Source organism: Montipora capricornis, chromosome 1 (assembly GCF_036669925.1).
Source record: "Montipora capricornis isolate CH-2021 chromosome 1, ASM3666992v2, whole genome shotgun sequence".
Classification (NCBI taxonomy): Eukaryota; Metazoa; Cnidaria; class Anthozoa; order Scleractinia; family Acroporidae; genus Montipora; species Montipora capricornis.
The window spans coordinates 51,492,820-51,506,051 of record NC_090883.1 but is presented as its reverse complement, the minus strand read 5'-3'; the positions used below and the strand labels follow the sequence as shown (position 1 = coordinate 51,506,051).

At 40.5% G+C, this 13,232-nt stretch overlaps 2 protein-coding genes across 2 annotated transcripts; both read right to left on the bottom strand.

The window, feature by feature from the left end:
• Positions 1-416: 416 nt before the first annotated feature.
• On the bottom strand, positions 417-1,958 carry LOC138016348 (uncharacterized). Its single transcript, XM_068863507.1, has one exon. It carries the CDS (start codon positions 1,956-1,958, stop codon positions 417-419), a length of 1,542 nt encoding a protein of 513 aa, XP_068719608.1.
• A 248-nt stretch (positions 1,959-2,206) lies between these two features.
• LOC138016343 (uncharacterized) lies at positions 2,207-6,163 on the bottom strand. Its single transcript, XM_068863499.1, has one exon. The coding sequence runs from the start codon at positions 6,161-6,163 to the stop codon at positions 2,207-2,209; it is 3,957 nt and encodes a 1,318-aa protein (XP_068719600.1).
• Between the last annotated feature and the right edge of the window lie 7,069 nt (positions 6,164-13,232).

The following is a 13,232-nucleotide window of genomic DNA, read 5'->3' as shown; positions in this document are numbered from 1 at the left end:
AGTATACTATGACAAATCAACTGCATGGTTAGACCGAATTTACAAGTTACATTGAACTGTATGTGTATTGCTAGCGAGGATTAACTAACCACGGTTCTAAACAACTCCATTTATTACACCAGCTTTCTGTCAGTCGCTGTACTTTTCACAAGGGAGGTTGAATAGGGTTCAAAATCTAAATTACAGCAAATCGCGTTAGTGATATGAAAAACAGTTATCCCTTATAATCAAGCAAAGATATTTACCCAGTGGTATCTCACAGTTTCTCTCAATTCCTCTTACTAGCAAGTGACTTAAGTTGCGTAATCATGTCTATGACGTCACCTAACAAATTCTAATCACGGATTGTTGGCGATACACTCCCCCGCCAAAAAAAAGGTTACAGTAATCATAGTAAATAGTATCTGAGAGTTCACTTAGAAGTTAATTTTGTTTTCATCAATCGGTATAAGTAATACAAGTCTCTGTACAGGACGTTGAACAGTGACATATCCTTTGCCTTGGTATTGCTTCATAGGTTCGTTTACGGTGAGATTCTTGTATTGCACGTCTACTCTTCGCACTTTCCCATCTGCACCTGGGTAAACATTTGACACTTTTCCAAGCTTCCAGTTTCCTCTCACTAAGTTGGAATCTTGTATCATAACTACGTCTCCGATTTTCAAATTTCGGTGAGATGTGTGCCATTTTTGCCTTAATATCAAGCTTGGGAAGTAGTTCGAGTTCCATTTTTTCCAGAATGTATGAACAATTGTCTGGACGAACGTGAAACGTTTTTGGGTGTTCGCGTTTTCATCAAATGGGCCATTTGGTATCCTGCTTGTGGCTCTGCCTAACAGTAAGTCATTTGGGCATAAATATGCTCCGTCCTCAGGGGATGTTGGGTGTCGCCCTATTGGTCTTTCATTCAGCAAGTTGGCAATCTCGAATAAAACTGTTTGCAATTCAGAGAAGGTTAAAGCATTTTCACCAACCGAGAATTCAATTGCTCGCTTGACCGATCTTATAAGAGCTTCAGTTACTCCATTTTGCCATGGGGCATCTGCTGGGGTGAAGATCCATTGCAATCCTTTCATGACGCCATATTCCTTAATTTTCTTCCAATCCCATGTTTTTGTTATAGCGGTTAGTTCCTTACTTGCTGCAATTAGTTGAGTACCGTTGTCAGACAATAGCTTGGATGGATATCCGTTTAGGGACACAAATCTTCTGAGTACCATCAGAAATTTGTCTGTACTATAATCTGCTGCCAGATCCAGATAAACAGCTCTTGTTCCGAGACAATTAAATATTACTCCATAAGCTTTAGAGAACGTTCTCTTCTTTACCTCGTCCCGAATTTTAAAGGGACCAAAAAGATCAATTCCTGTACTGTACCATGGCGGTGCTGGCTTCAATCTGTCTTCAGGTAATTGGCCCATCACTTGCTGACTTGTTTTCTTAGAAAGTTTTTTGCAGATAACGCATCTGAACTTAATCGATTTTACCAACTTAAGGAGTTTGGGTATCCAATATTTGGTGCGCACTTTGCTGGCAGTAGTTAGAATGCCATGATGTCCTCTTGCATGAGTTTGTGCTACATAGAGATGTGAGAACGGATGATCATATGGTAGTAATATAACTTCGTTGTCACCGTAATTTGTTTGTAACTTTGCAGTACGACTGCTTACTACATAGATGCCGTCTTTGCGTGTGATAGGACACAAACGGTTGTACTTGCCATTTTCAATATCATTTCTCATGTTCTGCTGAATCTCTTTGATCCAGAAAATCTCTGACTTTTTAATATCTTCAGGTGTCAGTTCTTGCGTTGCGCTTTTAAATGACGGTTTGGGAAATTTGCTGTAAAATTTCAAAATTCTTGCAGTGACACGTAGTAGTTTGCCGTAACTCGAATATTTGGCGATGTCAATTCGTAACGCTAGGGTATCATGAGTTCCTTCTATCTTCGTTACCATTGTAGTCCGGATTACTTCGGATAGTTTTGGCTCCAAAAATCAAAGGAGTGCTATTGAATACGACAGTGCTTCTCTTCGGACGACGACCAACAATCAACATTACAGAGGCACATCGCACTATACAGAAGGCGTCGAGGAAGTAAGCAAAGAACCCAAACCAAAATGTCTGATTCATGAACACGGAAGACATTGGACAGCAGACTGCAGAATTTATTTAGCCAAGCCAATAGAAGAGAAAAAGACGATCATCAAAGATAAACGAGCCTGTTGGTCGTGATTGGCCACTTGTCTTCTGTTTGTTTAAGAAAATCGGGACCCTTTTGCCATGTGCTTTCAAGTCCAATGTCATCGGGCTTCCTGCCTCTTGTCAAACAGTCAGCTATGTTATATTTACTCTCTACCCAATACCAGTTTTCAGGGTTTGTTCCTTCCTGTATTTCACCTATTCTAGTGGCGGCGAACGTGTTGAACCCGTATGAGCTTTTCTGTATCATGGCATGTACAATCTGAGAATCTACGATGTGGTAGATCTTTTCAAAGCGATATCTACATTCCTTTTCTATGAACACTTTTAGGCGTTTGTTCAGTACCGCTCCACACAGTTCTATACGGTCAATGGACATCTTTTTTATTGGTGCAAGACGATTTTTGGACAGTATTAAATTGCTCTCAAATTGGTTATTCTTTCTTTGCCACCGTACATATGCACATGCAGCGTATGCGTCTTTGGATGCGTCACTAAACACAACGAGAATGGGGTCGCCAATAGCATCCATTGGTTTAAGGCATCTCGTAAATCTGATTTGATTCATGTCTTTCAAATCGTTGAAGAAAATAGACCAATTCTGTTGGTTTTCCTCGGGTATAGGGTCGTCCCAGTCAAGTTTCGGTTCAGTTCCCCACAAACGGCGTAAAAGAATTTTGGCCCTTACTGTAAATGGTCCTGCCAACCCTAGGGGATCATACACGCTGTTGATCTGTGACAAGATTATACGCTTTGTGAGCTGTTGGGGATCTTGGGTGGGGACGATCTCGCTCGTAGACCTTGAAGTATGTATTCGCTTGGTAGTAAAGTTAACCTTGACTTCGAAACACAGTTGATCTTCTGATTGACTCCATTTAACTCCTAGTATCTTTTCTGTTTGTTCCTCGATCGGTATATTTGTTTTTTCTTGTCTGTCAGTATCGCTTGAGAACATCCACTCTTTGACTTCAAATCCTCCTTTAATAATAGCCTTCTCGATATCTTGAGTCAGTTTAATAGCTTGTTTGCGATCGTCCGTACTTTCGATTATGTCGTCCATGTACGTATTTCTTTGTATTATATCTGCTGCTTCTGGGTATTTCTCTCTTGACATCTCTGCGGTTTTTCTCAGAGCAACGGTTGCAATTGTAGCTGACGGCTTGTCACCGAATGAAACTCTGAGCATTATGTATGTGTCGGGTTCTCTTGTACTATCCATATCCCTCCACAGAAATCGGTGGGTGTGCTGATCTAACTCTGTCATCTTCACAGTGTGGTACATCTTTTTAATATCACCAATGAAGGCTACTTTATTCTCTCGGAAACGTATAAGGACTCCCAATAAGTTATTGAGTAGGTCAGGACCTTTAGCCCAATACTCATTCAAGATATGACCCATGTAATTGGCGCTGCTATTGAACACTATGCGCACTGGGGTAGATTTGGAATCAGGCTTGAGAACTTCATGATGTCCGATATAATGCACCGGTCCTTTGTAGAGTGTTAGTTCCTTTTTGGAGAGTTTCCTTGCAACTCCTCTAGTTACCATGTCTTTTATCTGGTTGTCATACACTTTTGCGTGTTCGGTGTTCCTTCTTAGACGTTTCTCGGTCGTTATCAGTTTCGCGAAAGCGACCTTCCGGTTGTCAGGAAGATTCTGAGGATCCTTGATCCAGGGATACTCAGCGACCCAGCGATTTTCCTCTTTGTTAAAGTTTAGATTTCGTTCGATTAGTTCCAGCTCTCGCTCTTCTTGAATAGTGCAGTCTTTCGCGCCTAAGGAACATTTTCCACATCTACATCCTCCACATTTCGGTTTGCATTCTACGCCAAGGTTCTCAATTTTGTAAAAGTCTTCTATATTGATTTTGCCTACAACTGTGTTGACTCTGGCATTGATGAAATCGTGATACAGATGTGATTCTTTAAGTAACGGGTGCGTTCCTCCAATACATCGCCCGAAACGATTCCTTAAGAGCACAAGATGACCGATGTTTTGTTCTCTTTCCGGGTGATAGGCTGCATATTCGTAACCGATTAAAATGTCCACAGGTCCTGAGGGTCGCTCGATTTCTTCCTTTGTGACGTTCTTGAAAAGATGTACTATGTCGTCTATGTTAACACTTTCAATGTCTGAGGTGATCCTTTCGATGCCGTAAGCTTCGAATTCGATGACGTGACCTTGCTTATCTATAAGAGGTACCTTGTATTTGTTGGTCTTAATCTTCTCGCTCTGTGCTCCAACTTTGATGACTGAAAGTTCGACTTTGGATCCTTTAAGTTTCTCTTGCTTTGCTTTAGTGTTTGTGATAAAACAAAGTGATGCGGCGTTATCCCACATTATATTAGCTTCTCCTCTTTTGGTTTTAACTCTTTGTACTTGTAACAGGCAGGTGTCAATTTTTGTATTGTGGCATACGTTTGCTGAGGCTGAGACTTGCTGAGGTGTTTCTTCCGTCTCGTGTATAGATGGATGGTGCTTTCTTGTGCAGCCGCCTACACCACAGTCTTTCCTTGATTTGCATGTACGTTGTCGATGACCGATCTTTAGGCACGACCAACAGGCTCGTTTATCTTTGATGATCGTCTTTTTCTCTTCTATTGGCTTGGCTAAATAAATTCTGCAGTCTGCTGTCCAATGTCTTCCGTGTTCATGAATCAGACATTTTGGTTTGGGTTCTTTGCTTACTTCCTCGACGCCTTCTGTATAGTGCGATGTGCCTCTGTAATGTTGATTGTTGGTCGTCGTCCGAAGAGAAGCACTGTCGTATTCAATAGCACTCCTTTGATTTTGCAGAAATTCAAGAAGACTAGGGAACTTTTTTGATTTGTCGATGTGACTTCCGTGACAACTAACCATTTCCGCCCATTTTCTTCTGATGTCTGTTGATAAAGCTTTCTCTATAATACTGACCGAACTCGTTGTTGTAATTTCCGCTTCTAGACCGAGTCTTGTGAGGTCTCTGTATCCGTCTTCTACAAGAGTCACGAATTCGATGAAACGTTTATCTTCTCCTTCCTTAAGTGTTCTGAATCTACGTATGCCGTCAATGATAACGTCTGCAATTTTGGCTGGATCTCCATACTTTTCGTCCAGTCTTCGCCACATTTCTTGCACATCGTCGTCTATGCTCTTTACCAGGCCTTCGGGTTCTTTTCCAAGACAAGAGCGTAGCACATATGCGGCATCTCTTCCACGAATTTGTGGCATGACTTGTTTGTTGAAATCTCTTTTAAACTGAGGGTAATGACGTAGTTCTCCATCAAAGTGCGGCATTTTTACCTTTTCCAGGTGTAGAAAGGAAGAAGTCGCGTCAGATTCCTGTTTTATCTGCTCTTGTTCTTTTACGTTAGTATATCTAACTACAATTTGTTCAACAATTTCGTAATAATAGGTTTGGATTTTAGCTATCCATTGCATCTCAGATTCGGCTGATTCAAAGGGCAATAATTCTAACAGTTCAGCGTTAAAGGTTTTGCAATCTTGAAATTGATCTTCTATTTGTTTCTGTAAGTCTTTTAACGCAAAATTGGGCATTTCTTTTGACTGCAACGCGTGCGAAATACTTTCGTAAGAAGCTTCGAAAACAGCGCGCGCAGTGTTCCTTTTAACTTTTGCGTTGTCAATGGCCTCTTGACGAGCCGCGTGCTCGCGCGTTGCCTTTTCGCTTGTAGTGACATTTTCGACATATTTCACTTTACGATTAAATGCATTGGAATATTTTTCCTCGACTTCCGTCATCCAGATTTCTTCTTCGTCCACTAAATGCTCGTCAGTCAGGAAGTTAACATACTCTAAGTGCTTCCCTTCCAGTTCTTCCCATGCATCAACAAGTTTTGAGTAATTGGTTTCTACTACCTCGATTCCTTGGCTTGTCTCTATGGACTTGATCAAAATGTTCCGCTTTCGTGTGAAGTTTCCCTTAGCAATTCGCCGTGAATTCTTAGCTTTGTCGGTCATCTTCTGTTCCAGTCGTCGCTTAGTAGCTAACCACCCTGGATTTTGAATGTATTGCTAGCGAGGATTAACTAACCACGGTTCTAAACAACTCCATTTATTACACCAGCTTTCTGTCAGTCGCTGTACTTTTCACAAGGGAGGTTGAATAGGGTTCAAAATCTAAATTACAGCAAATCGCGTTAGTGATATGAAAAACAGTTATCCCTTATAATCAAGCAAAGATATTTACCCAGTGGTATCTCACAGTTTCTCTCAATTCCTCTTACTAGCAAGTGACTTAAGTTGCGTAATCATGTCTATGACGTCACCTAACAAATTCTAATCACGGATTGTTGGCGATACAGTATGAGGTGCGCCACCCGCCAGTTCCGATGAGAAATACTACAAATTAGTATACTATGACAAATTAACTGCATAGTTAGACCGAATTTACAAGTCACATCCAACTGCATGAGGTGTGACACCCACCAGTTCAGATGAAAAATACTACAAATTAGTATGCTATGACTAATTATCTTTAAATCATTGTTGCCACATGCAGATGTGTTTATTAGAAAGATATCAGTTGTGTTTGATGTATTTGCCACTGAACGATGACTGACAATTTCCTCAGACCCAAGGGACAGTGAAACCTTTCTTGATTTTTGTCAAAAAACTTACGGTATATGAACAGAGAAGTCACTGATTGTTGCAGTGAATATTTCTCCCTTGTATTCACCCAGTTCAATGTGAGAGCATTCGACTCTTCCATAATTACCTGATGTCTGGAACAAATTTACTTGACCCAGCTAAAACAGTTTGACCTAATAATGTTCACAAGGTATATCCAAAATGGCAATGAAACCTCTACCCTCCCAAGTTTTGACACAAAGACATCAATTATTATTCACAATTGCATCACAATTTGCAATCAGCACTGTCTGTTTCTTGCATCTCAGGAAATTCCCTCCAATTAAATTTCAATGCTCAATTTCCTTCAGCACTGCATCCTGTGGTTGAAGTACATGAAGGCCCTGGAAAAGAGTCACACCAGTCAATCAATCAATTTATATAATTTCATAATATCATTTTCGAAGAATGTTGTAACAAATCACTGCCATTCATAAGCAATGTTCCTGTGTAGGTGAAACTGAATAATGAAGCTAAGAGCTAAAGGAATTATTGCAAGAAACTTGTATCTTACCATGACGAGCTTAGGCCGAAAAAAAATTATATGCAAATGAGCTTACGGTGATTTGAAATCACCCTTAGCTAATCATTAAGTGTAACTCAAGAACTCATTTCGCAAGTTTAGGTGTCGCAAATATCGCATCAGAGTCCGCTTCTGACATATTCAGTTACTTTTTTTTACACCTTTTAAGTCACAACAGAGAAGCATAAATCCAAAAGACGTCATTCAGGGAACGTTTTCCAGAGACTTTGCCCTGTGTAGCTCGTGTGGCGTGCAGCAATATAATTCTCGCGAGGATTTTAGAGTAATTCTTGCTCACACAATAGTTTCGAATTGTGCAGCAACAAAAAAACAGGGTCGAGGTTCAGGGGAATAATTTGCATTTTCCTTTGTTCTAAACAATACAAAATGCTAATTATTCCCCTGAACCTCGACTCTGTTCTTTTGTTGCTGCACAATTCGAAACTAGCCTATTCTGCAGCACTGTCGCAAATACGCATAACCCGCTTTTTGAGTTCAGTTATTTTCAATTTACGTATGCTTTGTATGTGCAAAATTGGTTCTGCCTTCAGATAACAACAGTCCAAAACTGGACTGACTACCCAAAAAAAAAAAAAGGAAAGAAAAAGGAAAGGTCTTCCATCATTTCTTGTCAATGGAAAGGTATAATGTGGTGGAAATCGGGACTCACCGTCCGGATTTCAGTCTGTGATAGCTGTCATGCTAGTCAGTCGGTATTACACTCAATCATAACGTTTTCACTAGAGTTTAAGCAAATATTGAAAGTAGTATCGGTATTTTCCACGCATATATGGGACGTTAGTCACGGGATGCAAAAAGAAAAAAGGTCAAGCGGCCTGGAGTTCATGCCGGACTAGAAGCGAACAACTGGTACCTTATTTTGAAAAATCAGTTTTTCCGACCTGATTATCTTTAGATTCGTGTGTTCATTCGTGCTTTTACATAAGGACCCTCGCTAATGTCCCCTTAACAGCAAAGATGTCGTCGACGTTATCTATTGTCATTGATGTCCAACCAGAGTCTCTCATTGGCTGTCGAAACAAAGGGACCTCTCTGTTCCTACTATTAATTTGATCACTTTTTGTTTCTCAGACTGCCAACAGAGATAGCATTTCCTGTTTGTTACTTGTCTGCAAATATGTTCCAGTAACTACAAGATGAAACGACTGAGAAAAAGAGCTATAGAAAAACAATGTTTTTTAAAACACTTATGTAAGTTGATCTCATGGTGTATTTAAGTCATTTGGTACATATTAGGTAATTGCAAGTCATATTTAGTGATTTGTAAACCTTTTAGTTCATACTGATCACTTATTCCATACAAAGTTTGAAAGTATTACACTACGTTGTCCATACTTGAAGTATCTAAGAGTTTGAGGATGACTCTTACCATAAATGTCGCTAGCATGAGAGTCAAACACTTTAAAATGCCCATTATCTACATCTACATTTTCAAGCACTCGGCAAAGTCCTATTGACTTGTGGCTGTTTTTTGCTTAGGTGGCCTCATACACGACAAGCCTTTTCAGAGACATTACGAGAAGCCGTTCACTTCTGCTGAAAAGAACTTACTCACAGACGACAGCCACAACATCGGGTGTGTGGGTTCTTTATATAACGTCCCACAGAGAACTTATAAACATGGAAGATATTTATGAGACGGGAAGGCTACGGTTTATCATGGTCCTTATCCGAGAAGACTTGAGAGTCTAACCATTTGCGGATGTAATTACAAAAGCAGCACTTTCTCCTCAGTTATTTTAAGACCCTGAGTGTTGGTCCGGCCGGAGTCGAACTCACGACCTCCTGCATGGCAGCCCCGTGCTCAACCATGCAACTGAGCTACCAGTGCGCGGTCAGAACAGCAAACTATACCGACAGCAATACAACCAACTGCCAAAATAATGGTAGTTTTCTTCTAATGATAAAAGCATTGTTGGTAGTTCTGTTAGCATAGTTGATTTCTAATATGCGTTATTGGGGAGTAGGGCTAGCGCAGTGCTGAGCAGTGGTGAGAGCACTGGCCTTTAACCAAGATAAATTTGCACTAAATTCTCATGTAAAAACTAGAATTGCTTTCTAAAGGAAGTTCGCGCCAAAATATTCCTAGGGTGAAATTTTCTTCATTTCTCGCCTAGAGTTAGGTCACAAAGTACTTACTCCACAAATGAAAAAAATGGGGGTCACCGAACTTTTTTCGGAGAAAATGGCAGTGGAAAAATGCCTTAATTTCGATAAATGGGTCACCATAACGAGATGTAGCCTCATCTGATCGTCCATCAGAAATCATAAAAATGAACTGTTAGAGTGGGGGTTTCTGTGCATAGGTTTCTAGGAGTAGGATTTTAGATAATTGCATGCTGCTACGGATGTCGTAAACAGTGATTAAGTTCACCCTCAACGAATGTTTCCGTAAGCGCTACCCCTTGCGACCACTTCCGGAATTCGATGGCACGAGAAAAGAAATTGTTTTAAAAAAGACAACTTCTTACGGTGAGATTTTGCAGATAGTAAGTAAAGTAAATGTCTCATGATTTAAAAAATAGGGGACACCGATAAACTAAACGAGTAAAATCGATGTGATTTTGCAAAGCTCTTGGAAAATTTCGTTTGTCACGTTTTTGGGTCACCTGTAGGGGAAGGACTGGAACCCAAGACAGTATCGATCGCTGAAGCAATGAAAGGTTTTTCTAAAGAAAGAGCTTTCTCGAGTATAGCAACGAAGTTATAAGCTGGAGTCATCTTCATTTGGTTAGTGTTTTGTATAATATCTCTCCATTGCCGTCATGATCATCTCCAGGAGTGTGGATTTTGTGAAATTTAATCACTGGCTATTTCCCCGCAGGTCCGCACTATTCAAGCGGACGAGGAGGATAATGTAATTGTGCTCTATCAGTCGTGCAGTAGTCTACTTGACTTTCATAAATATTATTTAATAAATTTTGACTGATTACGATCTTCTCTGATCCAACGCTGTGCAAGGCTTATGCTTTCCTACATCTACCTGTTGTGGCTTTCAGACGCTCCCCTAACCTGCGAGACCGATTCGGGTCCACAAATGATCCCAGGACGGCAAATGATCCCTGAACCGCAAACGATCCCCAAACTGTACCGCTAATGATACCAGGACCGCAAATGACCCCCAAAAACAATTAAGGAATGGCATGGAGGGTGGAATGGTCTGACTGGAGAATTAATGAGGAGAGCGCTTAATTTTATTAAAATCGCTTAAGATCATGGCTCAACAGGTTTCTGCCTCATTATAAAGGCCTGGCCAATCGCTCGCAACATTTCAACGCAACATCTTGCAACATTGTTGGGCACAACATGTTGCAACCGTTTGGCCACCGTGTTGCGATATGTTGCGATATGTTGCAACATGTTGGATGATGTTGGATCAAATTTGAAAACGGTCAAATTTTTCGTGCAACATTTTGGTTGTTGCATGATGTTGTACTCGTTTGGCCAACATTGTTGCGCTAAGGCATGCGCGTTAGGTCCACTTCTTGCGCGCCAGGGGCCTGGGGCACTTTAACATTGACATGTCGCGTTGAAAATGATGAAAATGTTGCGTGCGTTTGGCCACCCCGTGCAACACATGTCGCAATATCATGCAACAATTTTGCAAGATGTTGTGTTGAAATGTTGCGAGCGTTTGGCCAGGCCTTTACAATTTTCCAGGGAGACTGAATTTTGTTTCTTACCACGCTGTTATAAAATTGCCACATTTAATTATCGGATACAATCATCACAGACTAATTCGCACGCAATTCTCAACTGATTGTAACCAGGGGCCCTTTTCTTGAACCCTACAAGCAGAGTCTCTTTCGGGTCTGCCAGCGGCCTCAATTAAGGGACATTTCGTATTGATCATGCATGAGTTAAAAATGCAAATAAATTCTGGTGTCAGTCACACGTGACCAGTAACTGCAAAACAAGATGTCGGGATATTCGAACAACTCTGGCAAACACACGCAGGGTTCGAGAAACGGGCCCCTGGTGGTCTCTAGCCAGATCATTCCACCCTCCATGCCATTCCTTACTTTTTTTTCGGGATCATTTGCGGTCCAATATGTGGATCATTGGCGGTCCTGGTATCATTTGCGGCACAGTTTGGGGATCGTTTGCTGTTCTGGGATCATTTGTAGTCCTGGGATCATTTGTGGAGCCGTACAGACCTGCTAGGAACAGCTAAACTGGCCCCGAATATAACTCATTCTAATTCCGCACTTCTTTCCGGTTCTGTCACGAGTTACATTTTCCATGGACTAACCAACTACACATTCTTCTCTACCTGCGAAACGCGCTCCATTAATTCCCACATACTTGCGAAACTAAAAACCTTATCTACATAATTCAATGTAACAGATGTCATCTACAGTGCATAGGAGAAACAAAACGGCTTTTAAAAAACCATTTTAATGAGCACCGCCGCATTTTAGATATCGCTAACACCAAATCCAAACCTGACTATAGTCGCAGAACATATCCTCTCCTCTCCCCACAGGTGACCCAAGCTCTGTGTTTTGATTTAGGGAGCTTGTAAGGCGAGTTTTAGTCGATACAAATCAGAAGGCTTAATAAGAGAAATAAGCACTAATGTTGCACTTACTTGTCTATTGTCTCGTTGTGATCGTTCTTTGGTAACTTAGTACCATTCTGTCCCCTATTTCGCGAGATATCCTCAACCGAAGACCTATCTCTAAAAGAGAGGGAAGGTAGGAAACGCTCAGGAGTCGATCGACCAAGCAAACCGGGAAACCGAGAAAAAACTGTAGCCAAAATCATCAATCAGCCTCAAACTCGGCCAGCGACATGTTCAAAGATTCTATCGAACATCTTTTGAAGAAAGTAGTCTCGTTATCCACTGTGCGAAGGAAAATTTGCCACAAAATTTCAATTTCAACTACCTACTATATATATGTAAATAGAAGCAATCCAACGTAAACTCTCATTGTATCTGAAGAAGTCTTGTTTGGCCAGCCGAAATATAGTGCACCACTAAAATCTACGCTGTATCGGCTCTTGCTCAAAATATTTAGCTTCTACGAGAAAGAAGGCCTTTTCACGTTTGCCGTATACATGGAGTTTTCTTAAAGAGGCTCGAAATAGTTTCTCCTTTTTTCAAACAAATAAACATATTCTGTTTTTATATACAGTTAGGTTAATCATATCAAGACAAAATTTGGCCAGGGTATTAAGTACCCATCATATATAGATTTCTCACATCATATTTTCCTCCAAAATAACGTTACCATGGCAACGATGTAAGGCATTTCTTTGAGCCTTAAAATCAAGATGTATTGTATTTTTTGAAAAAATGGAACGGTGAAATCTTCCCATTCAGCGTTACTAGATAATGTTAGAAATAATCTCTAAAATATTTAAAATTCAACGAAATCTGTAGGTCAGTTTTTCAGAAAAATAAGTTTTTTTGAAACGTGCCGCTAATTTCTTTTTTCACCTACAGAATTTTTTTTAAATTTGAAAGACAAACGTTTTAAATTAATCTAAGCTAACGTGCAAAAAACCAAAAATATTCACCTTCCGGAAGAAGATATATAAGCGAGTAAAGTTGCAAAATCAGGAAAATTGAGGGGGTTACAAGATCGGCATTTACGCATGGATCACCCGCTCATTTGAATGCACGCCCGATTGAAGCTATGGGAAAACGCAAACGGATTTAAGTCACCATTAAACCGTGTGTGTACAATTTTCGTAGTTTTTATGAATAGGAGATGTCTATTTATATTCCATATGTATAGAAATTAGAAGAAAGGGGAGCGAAATTAGCGGTATTTGTTTATTTCTAATGGTCCACTTTGAATCGTGAGCTGACGAAAGCAGCTTTTAGAATTGCGTGTGGGGCTTACGCGC